The following is a 14,089-nucleotide window of genomic DNA, read 5'->3' as shown; positions in this document are numbered from 1 at the left end:
TGGAGAGGTGATAATCTGGGTTTTGCAACCACAGGACTTTGGCTCCTTGCAGTCTTTGAGTCAACTATGAATTTCTCTGTATACCAAAGTATTCAAGTCAAATATGACGCCATCTGTCTGACAGCTAAAGCTTTGCTCAAACTGGGTCATGCAAAAGGAGAATGATCCCACTGTAGCAAATCTGCTACAGACTGTCTGAAAAAGAAAAGAATCATCGTGCTACAATTACCCGTCAGAGTTCAGACCTCATCTTTGGGTGGAACATTTATGCTGTACCTAAACGAATGCCCGCAAATCTCAATGAAGTGAAGCAATGTTGTAAAGAAGAGAGTGGGCTAAAAATCCTCCACAGTGATGTGAGAGTTTGATAAAGTCTTACAGAAAATCATTACTTTAACTTTTATTGCTGCTAAAGGTGGTTCTACAAGCTACTGAATCATGGGCTGTGCTAATGACAAGCTCATACCTTTCTATGCTTAGTCACTCCATTTGTCATTTCATTTGGTAAAAGCTTTACAGCACGGTACTGATCACCAACCTGCTCGTACTAAAAGCAAGGCAGGAAAGACTGAAAAAACACCAGTGTTTCATGGTTGAAGTGGCTTAAAGAAAATATGCTTTAGAACTCCAGAGCAAATAAAACAGGCGATGAGTGTGAAATTAGTGCTTTCCTAGCTGAATTTCAACAAGCTAGTTTTCTTTTGCTGCCTGTCACAAGAAAATTGGCCGTTCAAATCTGCTTTATTGGAGGCAGGCATTTATAAAAGGCTTCTTTATAGGAAATGATCAATTTAAATGTAGAGAAGTTTATTTCCAACTAACAAGAACTTATTAAGAAGTATTTATTTTGACTTCCTTTTTCTATTTAGGGGAAACTGCTTCGAGGCCGTGATTCAGCACCTTTCTCTTTCGCCTGGATTTATTGTTTAACCACATTTACCAGCAGCTTCAGCTGGTACTTGAGGAAATTCTCCTTTTATGGCTTCCTCTAAATGAAGCTCGAATCAACATAATGCTCTTATCATCCATATGCCACGTGTGAGCTCTGGAAAGCCCCCACAACCCAACTTTTTCCGTCATGTCACACAGAATCCAGGAAGAAATAAAGACGGCTTCCTGTCCAGACAAAGGAGGAGCTGGCTTTTATGGTGACGGTTTAATGGTTACATAGGGCATGGTTTGTTTTTTAACTTGATAATGAGATTACGCTTTGTTTTAATTAGCATAAAAGGGTGTGAGTAGCTTTGTGTCTGTTTGAGGCTTTAGAAACTTAATTTGTGATTCAACTTTGTTCAAATGATTTATTTTCCAGAATCATAATCTGAGTTTTTGTTTGTTTTTTTTATTTAAAGTTTGTAGAAAAGGTCTTAAGAAAACACACTTTACACATAGTTTTTCATTGACATACTGGGAACACTTCTTCGTGCTGCCAGACGGACATTTGCAAAGCAAAGTTCAACTTTCATGTGCCAGTGTCTCTGAGCTTTCCTGGTTGTGTACAAGTAGACACAATAAATTAACCCAGCTGCGCTCCAGTCCATTGAGCCTGCTAGAAAGCAAAAATCATGTCTAATTTCAAAATACAAGTGCAGATTAAAGTGCTGAGATTCTTCATCTTCTCTGTGCCGCTAAACAAACACAGATGAAGCTGGTCTCGCTTCACTGTGTGGTGTTATTTGTAAATCAGTCGTGTCCACAGACTGTAAAAGATGGACATAGCTGCTGGTTCATGGTCTACCATTGAAGCCTTTAGTTTTATTTTTTATTGTTTTAAATATACATAATGAGTGGCTGTGATATGACAAGACCCACCCACTTTAGAAAAATGAGGTAATAAATCAGGTGAGAAGTACGTAGTTCTCCCTGCTGGCTAAGGCGCATCCATGTTGGCTTCACTTTACAGACTGAAGCTAGTCCATCCTTTATCTACAGTTTATGGTTGTCTGTGTGAACAAGAAATTTCATCTCATTATAACGTAAAAAAAAACAAAACAAGCTATGTCAAGAATTCTTTTGCCCTATAACACCATAATAACATGTCACTGGTGAAAATGGCTGCAGTCAGTGTTACTTTACGGGCTGTTTGCCTGCTTGCAGTTTTTTAAACCGCCACCGGGAGGCACTGAAGTCAAATGTCTAAAAAAGTTTGCACATAGACGCTTTAAGCTTTGCGGCTCTTTTTCAAATTGAAAATGTGAGGAGCTGTTTCTGTGTAGCAATAATAAAATACACTTTTAAGACAATTTGGAAATAATAATAATAATAATTAAAATGTCACACAACAGTACAAATGTATCATTCACAATATTCTAAGCATTTACAAGTGAAGTCCAGGTAGTTTCAATGTTTATCCCACCAGTTTCTTGAACATGGCACTGGTGATGTTGGGGTTGGGGGTGGTACTGATGGTCGTGTGGGTGCTTTCGCTGAAGCAGCGCATATTCCCGGTGCTGAACACGCACTGCAGAGGCCACAAAACGACCACAATAAGCAGCACAAGGAGCAGAATGAAGAGGATCATCTTCTTGCAGTCAGCCACTCTGTCCACCATAGTGAGATGGCGCTGTGGAAGCTCGGGAGCAGTGTCCATCTTGGAGGACCCAATGTCAATGCAGACGCAGAAGGCCGTAGGACTTTCAGGGTCCCCTGAGCTATTATGATTCTGCCTGCTCTTGTAGCACAGCCTCTCCCCCTCCAGCCACACCGGCTCCTCCTGCTGCTGGTGGCTGGGCAGCTCGCAGAGGACCTCGCGGCTGGTGGCTAGGGCTGGGGGTCCTTCCTTTGGCAAAATAGTGGCCTGCCGGCAGATGGGGCAACGGATGTCTAAGGTGGGGTTTTTGTTGTTGTGGTTGGACAGCGCATTGAGGCGGGAAAGGCACTCCAGGCAGAAGGTGTGGGTGCACTGCAGCTGCTTGGGTGTTTTGAAGACATTGTCGTAGGTGTTGTAGCAGATGGAGCACTCGGGCTGGTTTGCCACTGACACCTTCTTTTGCAGCTCTCCAGCGTCTTCCTGGGAGGGTATCGTCACGTGCCAAACCTGCTGGGTATCTTCCATCTTTAGAGGTCTTTGACGTCCTTTGTCAACTCTCCTTTTGGGCTCTCAGGCTGTTGCCTTGGTCTGTCCTGAAGTCCCTGCTGGAGTGAAATGCACAGATTAGTATTCAGAGTTCTTAAAAATGCCGTAGAAATTGCAACAGTTTACAGTCATGCCTAGCCAAGGCAGGATTTATCCAGTCATACTGGATAAATCCTTAGTGTTCTTAGCCTCACTTGGTACACTGATAATATTACAAAGTTTAAAGTTTTTATCCTGTCAAGGAGTATTTCGGGAACGATGCATAACGGGTCAAATATGCTGTGTGATAAGGCAGCATGCACAAAGATATAAATCAGTTAAGTGACCACAAAATGAAAAGAAGCCCTCCAGCCCCTACACAGTGTGGGCAGTGCTGCAGGTACAGCGCCAGTCATGACAACATTTTGATCAGGCCTCAAAAAAGAAAAGCCAAAGACCTTTAGTTCTGCTATAAATCATAGAACTTATTAACGGCTGCTGGATGCGCACTGTGTAGTTTAGTGTTGTAATGTAGAGGGAGTGAATGAGTCAGTCTTCAGTAAGCAATGAAAGCCAAGGATCTCTTTTTTTGTTATTTGTTGAACGCTGTTTGTTGAACATCCTGGTCAACACCTACGGGGTTATCAGATTTTCACGCTGGGTGAATGTCTTCATTGTGGAAATGTAAAGCGTGAGGACTCGTGTTGAGAGTCACCCTGATTGTTTTGGGAATCCATTCCTGTTCTGGGGTCTCTACAAGACTGTTCAGTGTATTATACAGCATCTCTCATCAGCTGCAGTGACTATTAAAAGAATCTACATTATCTAACCAGTTTTGATATAATTGTTTAAAACTGGTGGGAATAAAGCGGCTTCACTGAAGGCTGGAGAGCCTCCACACAGAGAGCCTTCTTTTGGTTTGTACTTCCTCTTAAAAAACGTCCTGTCATCACAGCTCACATGCACCACGCTGAGCTTATCTTGGTTGGCTTTTACGACAGATACTGTCTCCTTCAAGTTTTAACTTCGTCACCTTTTTTTACATCACGTCTAACTGCCTGCTGAATAGTGACTCATAGAATTTGTTTGGATCCTTTACCTGTCTTTTTTTGTATTTTTGTGTTTTATCTTGTACTTTCTTTTATATTTTATTAAAACATCTGATGAACACCCTCTAAAACAGCCGAATGGATTATTTCTTTACTCTTCTGGAAATATTAACCGATTCATTGATGTGTGAAAAATGGGAGAGTCTCAAAATGAATCCACAATAAAAGTCCCTATTCCATTCAAACTCAAAGCTTTATATATCTTCCTAGGAAAGAACCCTAATGTTGTAGTTTTGGTATTAAAAGTCAGTCATTTTGAGGGTTTCTGTGTGTTTGTGGATTAGGGATGAACGATGTCAGCACAGGTGTTCTCCTCTCTGTGCCCCGAGGGCCGGTCTTGTCCCAGTTCTCCCATCTACACAAAGTCCCTGCTTGTTCTCCACCTAATCATTCCATCTGCCCTTCACATTCCTGCACAGGGAGCTCTCTCCCTCCACATGTCTGCTGAATGCTTCAGTAGGATGAGGACAGATTTCTCGGTATAATTACACCCGTCTTATCAGTTTAAAGACTCCTTTAACCGCGGATTCTGAATCAATTACACTCTCTTTCAAATTGCGGTTTAGTTGTCGGGCGTGCCCCTTTACTGGACGCCCGTGGCACTGCAGTACGAGGTAGAAGACCTCCAGATAACACTCCCAGTGACTAGTGTCTGATGCAGCACACTGAAAATTCAGTTCATTTCAATATTACCAACGCTGATTAACCACAAAATGACACTTACGCAAAACAAGCAAACGTTGAACATTGTAAGGATTTAGCAAATATTTAAACACCTACTTAAAGGTTCATATGTGGCTAATTATTGTATTTCATGTGTTTTAAAGGCACACTGAGCCAGGTCAAGGTCTTACGAAAAGAGGAAAAGTCGTTTGATGATCCCACGCAAGCTCCCTGCATCTACAGTAATAAAGTAGCTAAATTTAAACTGATTGGCTGGATGTGACATCTCCTGCTCTGTTTCCATGTCTGTTAATCTGGTAACAAACTTGTTAAACTTTTACAGGTTTCAGTCTGGTGGCTGGTCAGAAGGAATGCACTGAGGACACTTCACAGATTATAGTCTGACTCTCTGACCTTACAAATTTACTTCATTTAGAAAGAAACATCTGCTCACAGGGACATTGTGTTTGTTTGGTTGTTCTTGTTCTTGTTTTGGTAGTTGAATCTGTGGGATTGCTTCTGGAAATTTCCTGTAAATATTCTACTGTTAATGTGTAAAGATTGTAATACTTCAGAGTTTATCATTAGCCCCTGTGGGCTCTGTTTAAGTATTAGTAGACTGCCCTAGCACACGGCTCGAGCAATACGCAGTAATAGGACAGAGTCACATGTTTTTTTCTCCTCACCCATCCCACTGACACAATTCTTTTACAACTTATTTGTGTATTACTATCCCATCCCATCCCCCTCCCACCCACCCACCTCGCTTCTTTGTGTCAGGCTCAACTGCCATCTCTAGTGTCGCACTACCTGTTCTCCATTTGAAAGGTAAATGTAACTCGACCTGCCGACAGTTTGAACTAGGGGCGGCTCGAGACGGTTTAACTGATCGTGAGATTAGGTCGAGGCAAAAACAGATCTGTTCAGCAGGTAGCATGTGTACGCGCAAAGGACAATGCAGGAAGCAGTAGTGCAGACATCTGATAAACTGAATACACAGATAGCCACTGGTGAAATGTGGCTGCTGCAGCAGGAGATCATGAACATGTGTTGTGACGGTACCACTCTTTGCATCTCAGCAGTATGGAGATGAGATAAAACAGCCTCATTTGTCAAAGACAGCCTGGAGTGTGATTTTGTTCAATTTAACGGGTAATAAGTAATAATAAATAATCAAATATGGGTGCAAACACTAAAGTGCAGCATTTAAAGCCTTTTAGTTTAACATCAGTGAGCTACAAACTGTTTAAAAAATTGCCTCAAAACAGCATGAAGAACAAAAGTTCAGTTTACCTGTTAGATGATTAAGATGTGCTCCTGTCTTGATCGCGGTTGGGCCGAGCTCAGCTCACTCCCTCAGAACTTGGCAAAGCATTTTTCTCTGTCAAATTCAACTGACTTCCAAATTCACACCAGGGAGTTTGGGGTGTTAATTGTGCCTCTGCTCAGGTTGAGGTCCTCCTCCGTGGTGTTTGTTCGAGTGGGTGCGTGTTCAGAGGCTGAGTAATGGCTCGCTGTGTGAGAGTCAGCTCTGAGTTGTCCCTCCTCAGTGTCACCTGTCAGGCTCTGTCAGCTCCCCTTTTTAGCCCTCTATGTAAATGGCCTCAACAGAGTTTTGGCCTTGAGGCGGGGAGGGAGGAGGAGGAAGGGGAGGAGGAAGACGCCTCACAACTTCAAGGAGAGTAGTACACATTACTGGCCTGTCTTTTTATGTTCTTTCATGCCTCTTTCTGCCTGTGCTCACTGTCTCTCCACACATAAAACAAACACCTATAACCTACAGCACACTAATCACACTCAATCTGATATATTATTGACGTGACTGCAACATTCATTTTCTTGTCAACAGCACTCAAATCTGTGCCCTTAAAACAAAAACCTTTAGGATTGACTTTTTCAGAGAATAAATAAATGCAAACAGACTGAAACTGCCTTTTTTTTTTTTTTTTTTTTTAACACAACCAGTGTGCTTAAGATACACAATACATATACATGTCTCATTTCCATGTAGCCACTGATAAGGCGACAGGTGGTGATAGAGGAATATCTTCCCGCCAGAGCACCGCTGCATATGCGAACAGGCTCTCGCTCCACTTGCAGTGCTGCTGGTCAACATTACAAGCCGTTATAATTCAGCCTGATACATTTTCCAAAACTTTCCGAGCTACACTTCATTAAGAAAAGAAAACAAAAATGACATCATGTTTGATCTCAGAGGGCGAGATCGCCATTAAGGAGGTCAGAGCTCAGAGATTAGAAAGACTTCTCTTCAAATCTGTATTTGAAAGACTGTCAGGATATTCAATCAGCACCTCTAACAGGATATAAACACAAAAGTAACAACGGCATCCACCGTGAAGAGGCTACTGCTCATTTATATGACTTGAAGGATGTGTGTTGGGTGTTTTATTTGATTACTCATTACATCTTATGGAAATGACTAATGGCTGTTGGCCATTAGCAATAATATGTCTCTGCAATAACAGCTTCCTAACTGACTCAGTTATTTAGTAACCCAAGCACAAATACTGCTCTATCGTATCAGCAAAGTCATTTCTTGTGCACTAAGCAGAGCGGCCTTTGACGAAGGAGAAGGTGTACAATCAGATGTTTTCTTTGTTGTTTTTGTTTAATTCCCTTTCCTGGAATCCATGTATTGGGCCAAATAATAAACATGCCAAAGATTTAGTGAGAGTGTAATTCTATAGTGAATGATGTTGCACGATAGATGGCAGGGAAATGATACACGTGAGAAGGGAATGTGTTTGTGCAGACAGGCCATAAAATGACACAATGTTGACTGTCTGTCCTCTTGAACTGACAGTTACTCAAACAATGAATATGATAGTCTCAACCTCTATGGCCATGCCTCCAAGGTCAGAATCTCCTGCTGTTTCATTTTAGTAGGAATATGTGCACAGTGTTGGCGGTAAGTGACATGATTATTTTTAATTAACACTGAGGATTCTCAGATGTGCCTCCTACTGGATTTGTAAATGTTCGCATCTACAGCTTGCATGAATTTCGTTTTCCACTTTCCTGTCGAGAAATTTCCATGAATCTCTGTCCTTCATCTAGTTCAGAAAGCAGCACATAAGCGTCTTAATGTTTTACCAGACTGCATGACGTCACTCCAGTCCCCAGCGTTTGTCTCCAGTGGCTCCCTGTGCATTTCTTTAAGTTCGATTACTTATAAAGAAACAAACTGTCCCTAATGTTTATGGTAGTTTTGTTTTAATGGAGAGAGACAGACTCTCAACCAAATATCCAGAAAAGTAAAACAAACAAAACAAAAAGTACTTGATCCCCTGTATCCCACTGATTGGCTCTGTGCCCATCTGATCCACGCATAAAAAAACACTTGTCCACAGAAACAATTTCTCCCAGGCCAAAGATCTGTCAAAGGACATAAGCAGCAAGCTTGTAGACCTCCACAAGGCTGGAGTGGGAGTGGACTGTAAAGCTCGTTTCAAGGACCTGCAAATGATTCTGAGAAGGCTGGAAGAAAGTCCTTTGGTCAGCACAAGGTTTAAAAAAAAGGGGTTTTCTGGCATCATCTCGACCATCCCCACAGTCAAGCATGGAGGTGGCAACATTTTATTTGGGGGCTGTTTTTCTGCTAAGGTTACAGGACAGCTACACAGCATTGAGGGGTTAACGGACGTTGTCATGTATTGTAAAATCTTGGACAAGAGCCACCTTTCCTCAATCAGAACACTGAAGCTGCCATGTCCAGCATATCAGTGACCCAAAACATTACACAAAGTTAAAGCCCTATAGAAAATCTGTGGAGCTGAAACTTCAGAGTTACCAAGTGCCACCAAAAAAACCTACATGATTTTGAGAGTTTCTGTAGAGATGAGTGGGGCAAAATCTCTCCTGGAATTTGTGCAAACCTGATGATCAGGCTCTCCCGAGGGTTTCTTAATATAAGATAAGATAAGATAACCTTTATTAGTCCCACACGTGGGAAATTTGTTTTGTCACAGCAGGAAGTGGACAGTGCAAAAGTTATGAAGCAAAAATTAGAATACAATGAGAATAAATACAGTACACAGCTGTACAGAATAGAATAAAATAAAATACTATATACAGTAGAATAAAATAGAATAAAATATACAATAAGATAAAAATAGAATACAAATGCTATATACAACTGAGTAAAAATACAACGATGCCAGAAAAGATTATTGCACTTAGTGTTATTGCACATGTGTGGATGTGTGTGTTTGATCAGTTAAAGTCTTTATTGTGGAGTCTGACAGCAGTGGGGAGGAAAGACCTGCGAAATCTCTCCGTCCCACACCGTGGGTGCCGCAGTCTCCCACTGAAGGAGCTGCTCAGTGCTGTCACAGTCTGCTGCATGGGGTGGGAGATGTTGTCCAACAGTGATGACAGCTTAGCCGCCATTCTCCTGTCACTCACCACCTCCACTGGGTCCAGAGGGCATCCTAGAACAAGAACTTCTCCAAGAACCGAGTCATGTTTACCTAATTTGCAGTTCTGATACTTTGACTGCAGTTTCTAGCATTTGGTGGAAGTGTAAGGATGAGTTGAACATTAAGTTGAGCAGGGTTAGTGGAATTTTACAATGAACTCAAGGACGTGAAGAAAGGTGACATTCAGCAGAGAGTCTTCTAGTAACAAGTTGCTCTAAATCTGACATTTAGTTGCAATGAAACAATGATTTTTTTTTCTCTCTCTCTCTTCCCCCGTTTTGTTTCTCGTTACCCTCTCTTCCACAGCTCTGCAGGTAGCTCCAGTTCTGGAACTACCTGTTCCTGGTTTGCAGTTACTGGTCACACCAGCCTATCAAGTGCTTCTATTTGTTTTCTGTCTCTTTGCTCTTTTTCCAGCTCCTCACTTTCCCTTCATCCCAAACTGGTCGAAGTAGTTTGTTGCCCTTGCCGAATCTGGTTTTGCTGGTACAATACAATTACAGCCACCACTAATTGTACATGATACTGAAGACACTGTAGGGATGGTGCAGTGGTTGGCGCCATCCTCCTCGTTGGCTGGGGCCTCTTTTTGTGCAATTCATACGTCATCTCCACAGATGTGGACGTGTGTGTCCTGTTAATTAGTGCTGGTCATAGATGTAAATGTGAAAGCGAATGGTTGACTGGTGACTTGGTGCACTGGGTTTCCCCAGATGACCCAGTTCAGTGACTGCTTTGGTAATCGATTACCTCAATGATTGCTAAAGACAGAGCCTCTATCACGTCTCAGCTTGTTCCCTGGATCACCTGACTCCAAGTAGCTTTAAAAAACAACTGCTAGGAAAAATAGGCTCACATTATTTTTCTAGCATGGACAGTGAGTTACTTGTGTGTTCGATAAAGACATATTAAGTACAACTGCTGTTAATATTTATTAGTTTACATGGTTTGCATTTGTCTGTGATTTTGATGAAGGTCAGACTTCACTTTATGAGTAACCCTCGGATAAATCCTTTTAAGTACGAGCCTCTGTTTGGCAAGGTCTGAAGGACTGTGAGTCATTGGATTCTGTTTGGATCTTGATGACCCATTCATCTGATTTTGCATCTTCTATTTGACTATGTTGATGCTTCAAGGACAGCCTGAGTCTTTTTTATCTAATTGGAGAGATAGTACATACTCATGTGGAAGAGAGAGTAGACACAGGAAGATTGTGAAAAACTCTCATTGGAAGGATACCTGCCGCAATACCTGCACTCATCTCTTTCACGCTTCGTATATGACACGATTATGGAGTTTGAGAACAAACGTATGTAACAATGATCAGTGAAAACCAAAATCATTAATGCTTTGAGGTCTGGATTTAAGTTAAAATAAAAACTGTATTCAAATTAAAATTTCATTAAATAAAAAATTAGGTTACAACTAATTAATGAAGCATTCCTGTTTTTAATTTTTCTTATCATTACAACAGGGGTAACATGATTATGCGGACAATTTAAATGACAATTTAAAGGTCCGTGTAATTTTGCTAACAGCACACGGCTTCTGGAGACTGAACTTAACAAAATTTGCCAAGAAGTGTTTTTGAAACTTTTGCCTTCTTTTTTCTTCTTGTCTTTACTGTCAACAAGTCGGATGACAGACCTGAGAGAAGGTCACTGCTGAAGTTAAACTTCCCACATCCAATAAAAATGTGAAGGGCAAACAGACCGGTTAAGTTTAAATTTGGGATAAAGGTGTTATATTTCCACTAATATGGATGTGTTAGAGATCTGGGACAAAGCTTTGACAGGTTAGGTTCAAAATTACTTCAAATCAAAGCAGGTAAACAAGAAAACAAATCATTTAAAAGGGTGTGTTTTACAGTTGACTGTAAACTTATTATTTATCTTTATGACTTCAAAACAGTCATAGAGAAGGAGTTTATCCTCTCCAGTTTTCCTTGTTGTCGTCACTGTTATCGAGAAAACGATGGCTCTAAGGAGGATGTTTACGACTTCCTCGGAGACTCAAATGAGCCGTATAAAAAGAGATCACGTGCTGATCAGATTTTCCATGGGGGATGGAAACTCTGTGCATAGCTTTCCAAGATAAAGAATAACTTCTGAACTGAGTTCAGTCAATATTTCTGTTTGGTGTGAAATTATAATTTTCCATCATACGCTGACCTTAACTGACAACATGCAGCATTAATGGACGTACTTATGCCAACACAGTATTATGCATTACTGCAGATGGGCCAAATGACTTTTGGAAAATGATATGTTGTACAAAATAAACACCTGCTCAGACACACACACATGCAATGAGAATACAAACTTGCATGCATCTTTACATTTTCCACAAAACTTATTTACAAAAAATTAACCAACAATGATGTCTTTTTTTTTCTGCGCACCACCAGGAACCTCTAGTAAGTATGTGTGTATTCTGGCAACATTAGCGTTCACTTTAAAGTGTCCGTTAATGTTGCCAGAAATCGTGGAAAAGATTGTGACAGCTCGTGTTGTTGCAAGGGATGAATTCAATTGATGGGTGGAAATTCACTTGGATTACTTGGAAGGAAAAAGAAAAGAAATGTACAATTATTTGTCAGTTAGAATCTGATGAGAAGGGTCGTCACAGAGCAGAATCACAGATGGATGTGGGAGAAACTGATTGAATTTCCAAGGTCTAGACATTAGTAGTATCTATTTGTGAACTTATCGAGATTTTGGAGGCGATGCACTGGGCAACTGAACTAAGGTGGAGATGGGGAGGCGGAGGACGATACTATTTAAAGACAGTGGTAGATCATGATGACTTTTAAGTCTAAGAGACTAAGAGATAAGAGAGATAAGATAAGATAGAACTTTATTAATCCCTCGGGTGGGTTCCTCTGGGAAATTCGATTTCCAAAAAAAGCACAGCAATGACCGAAGTTACAGTTACAGAATTGTTATATATACACACACACACACACACACACACACACACACACACACACACACACACACACACACACACACACACACACACACACACACACACACATAAATACAGAAACAAATATAAATAAAATATACAAAGGGGATAAATAGAATAAATAGGAATAAAAAATAAAAATACAAGTGAATTGCACATTTCAAGTATTGAGTCTATTGCACTGTTGACTATTTACAAAAAGTATTGCACAAGGTATTGTACAGTGAGGTGAAGAGGCACTACAGCTTAGTTGTTCCCCCCTCCTTTGTCCTCCTGTTTCCCCTCCCTCTCCCCTCCAGAGAGGAGTTAAACAGTTTGATGGCGTGTGGGACAAAGGAGTTTTTAAGTCTGTTAGGGGCTGATGGGCTGATGAGAATGTGGGTAGACAGAGTAGTGACACTAAAAATTTGAAAGAGCTGAATTCAAGTTACAGCAAAACAGAAGAGATGAGAAAACCAGGGCAGCGATAACACCTCATATTACCAACAGCATTGTAGCTAGAACACAAGAATTTAGATGTTTCTTATTAAACTTTGATAAAGTGAGTTTTGCTCATGAAAAGAATAAATAACCAGAGAGACTTTATATAAATGCAACAGAGTACTCTTTGTAGTCATACTTTTGAAAACAATTATGACATTTGATTTTTTCTTTTCTTTTTAAAAACTCCGTATGACCTTAGGAGAACTCCTAATTCTACTAATTCATAAGAATGCACTACCTCAAAGACATTTATTTACAGTCCCAACTGCAAAGTTGATCAAAAAGTAAAGTTTTAAGTCTAACCTTAAAAGAAGAGAGGGCATCTGTCTCCTGAACCCAAACTGGGAGCTGAAAGCTCTGCCTCCCATTCTACTTTTGGAACCTGTAGGAACCACAAGTAATGCCACAGTCTTAGAGCAAAGTGCTCTGTTTGGACGAGGACAGGTAGTCTTGTGATGCAATGAGGCTTGCTTATTAGGACTCTGTAATATGAAATATGAATGTGGGGTTGAGGCTGGATTATTGATGAGGCAAAATGGAAAACTTTCTTGAGACCACAGATCATCAGGCGGATGTATTCTAAAATGTGGGAACCACTAATATAAGCAAATATGATTAATGAATCTTCTTTTTTACAAAATCCTGAGACACTATTTTGGAAAAGATTTCTTGTCAGGATTTAGTTTTAAGACCATTGAACTGAATGGTTTAAAGTGAAAAACAAAAATCCTTGCAGTATAATGTATTGTTTTGAACACAGTGCATTATATTGTACATTATAAGTGAAAACGACTCTTGCGAGTCCAAAAAAAGAAAAAAGTGGAAGGAATTCATTCAGATTCATTGTGGGTTTGGGGTCACCAGGGGCTCTCACAGTTTAATACAACCTCAGGAAACAGTGGGTGTACATAACAGTAGTGGAGCAGTAAAAGTAGCAACTGAATACAAGAAAGTAATCAAATATTGACTCCAGACTCAATGACAATGAGAAGCCTACACAAATAAAATTCTCATGGGGTTTGGGTACTGTCTTCTCTGTCTTGTATATCACAGTTTTCAGTCAACTTGCTGACCTCCTGAGGACGCACTGTACTTTGATATATATATATTGCCTAGATTTCATAGGGCCAAACCCCAGAAGGACAAATAACACGATTCACCAGCACCTGATTAAATGAAGTGACTCCAGGTGTGTTCACGTGTGCTGTCACTGACGTGTTCCCAGTGTGCTCGTTCATGCATCACAGTGTGAGTTTAGCTGTTTTAATATAAACTAGTAATACATGTATAAACTCCACTCTCAGTACATGTGGTGTAGCACTGTTATCAACAACTATTGCTGTGCCATGAGGTCTCATAGCGCTGTTGTAATA

At 40.6% G+C, this 14,089-nt stretch overlaps 1 protein-coding gene across 2 annotated transcripts; it reads right to left on the bottom strand.

Moving 5' to 3' along the window:
• Nucleotides 1–1,274: 1,274 nt before the first annotated feature.
• rnf223 (ring finger protein 223) lies at nucleotides 1,275–6,405 on the bottom strand. Of its 2 annotated transcripts, none has more exons than XM_085394693.1 (2): nucleotides 6,121–6,405; nucleotides 1,275–3,135 (listed from the first exon to the last, which is right to left on the bottom strand). In XM_085394693.1, the coding sequence occupies exon 2, from the start codon at nucleotides 3,053–3,055 to the stop codon at nucleotides 2,348–2,350; it is 708 nt and encodes a 235-aa protein (XP_085250819.1). In that variant the 5' UTR covers nucleotides 3,056–3,135; nucleotides 6,121–6,405; the 3' UTR covers nucleotides 1,275–2,347. The 2 variants fall into 2 exon arrangements, with proteins under 2 accessions (XP_085250819.1, XP_085250820.1); XM_085394694.1 differs by having other exon boundaries at nucleotides 1,275–3,132.
• Between the last annotated feature and the right edge of the window lie 7,684 nt (nucleotides 6,406–14,089).

This window comes from Rhamphochromis longiceps, linkage group LG20 (genome assembly GCF_057381845.1).
Source record: "Rhamphochromis longiceps isolate RC_006_pf linkage group LG20, R_longiceps_female_GT1.1, whole genome shotgun sequence".
Taxonomy (NCBI): domain Eukaryota; kingdom Metazoa; phylum Chordata; class Actinopteri; order Cichliformes; family Cichlidae; genus Rhamphochromis; species Rhamphochromis longiceps.
Note: the sequence above shows the minus strand (reverse complement) of the source record. Positions and strands in the feature narration are given on the sequence as shown.

Excerpts from the sequence above, each read along its gene's own strand:
- rnf223 (XM_085394693.1), bottom strand. The coding sequence starts at position 3,055 with ATGGAAGATACCCAGCAGGTTTGGCACGTGACGATACCCTCCCAGGAA.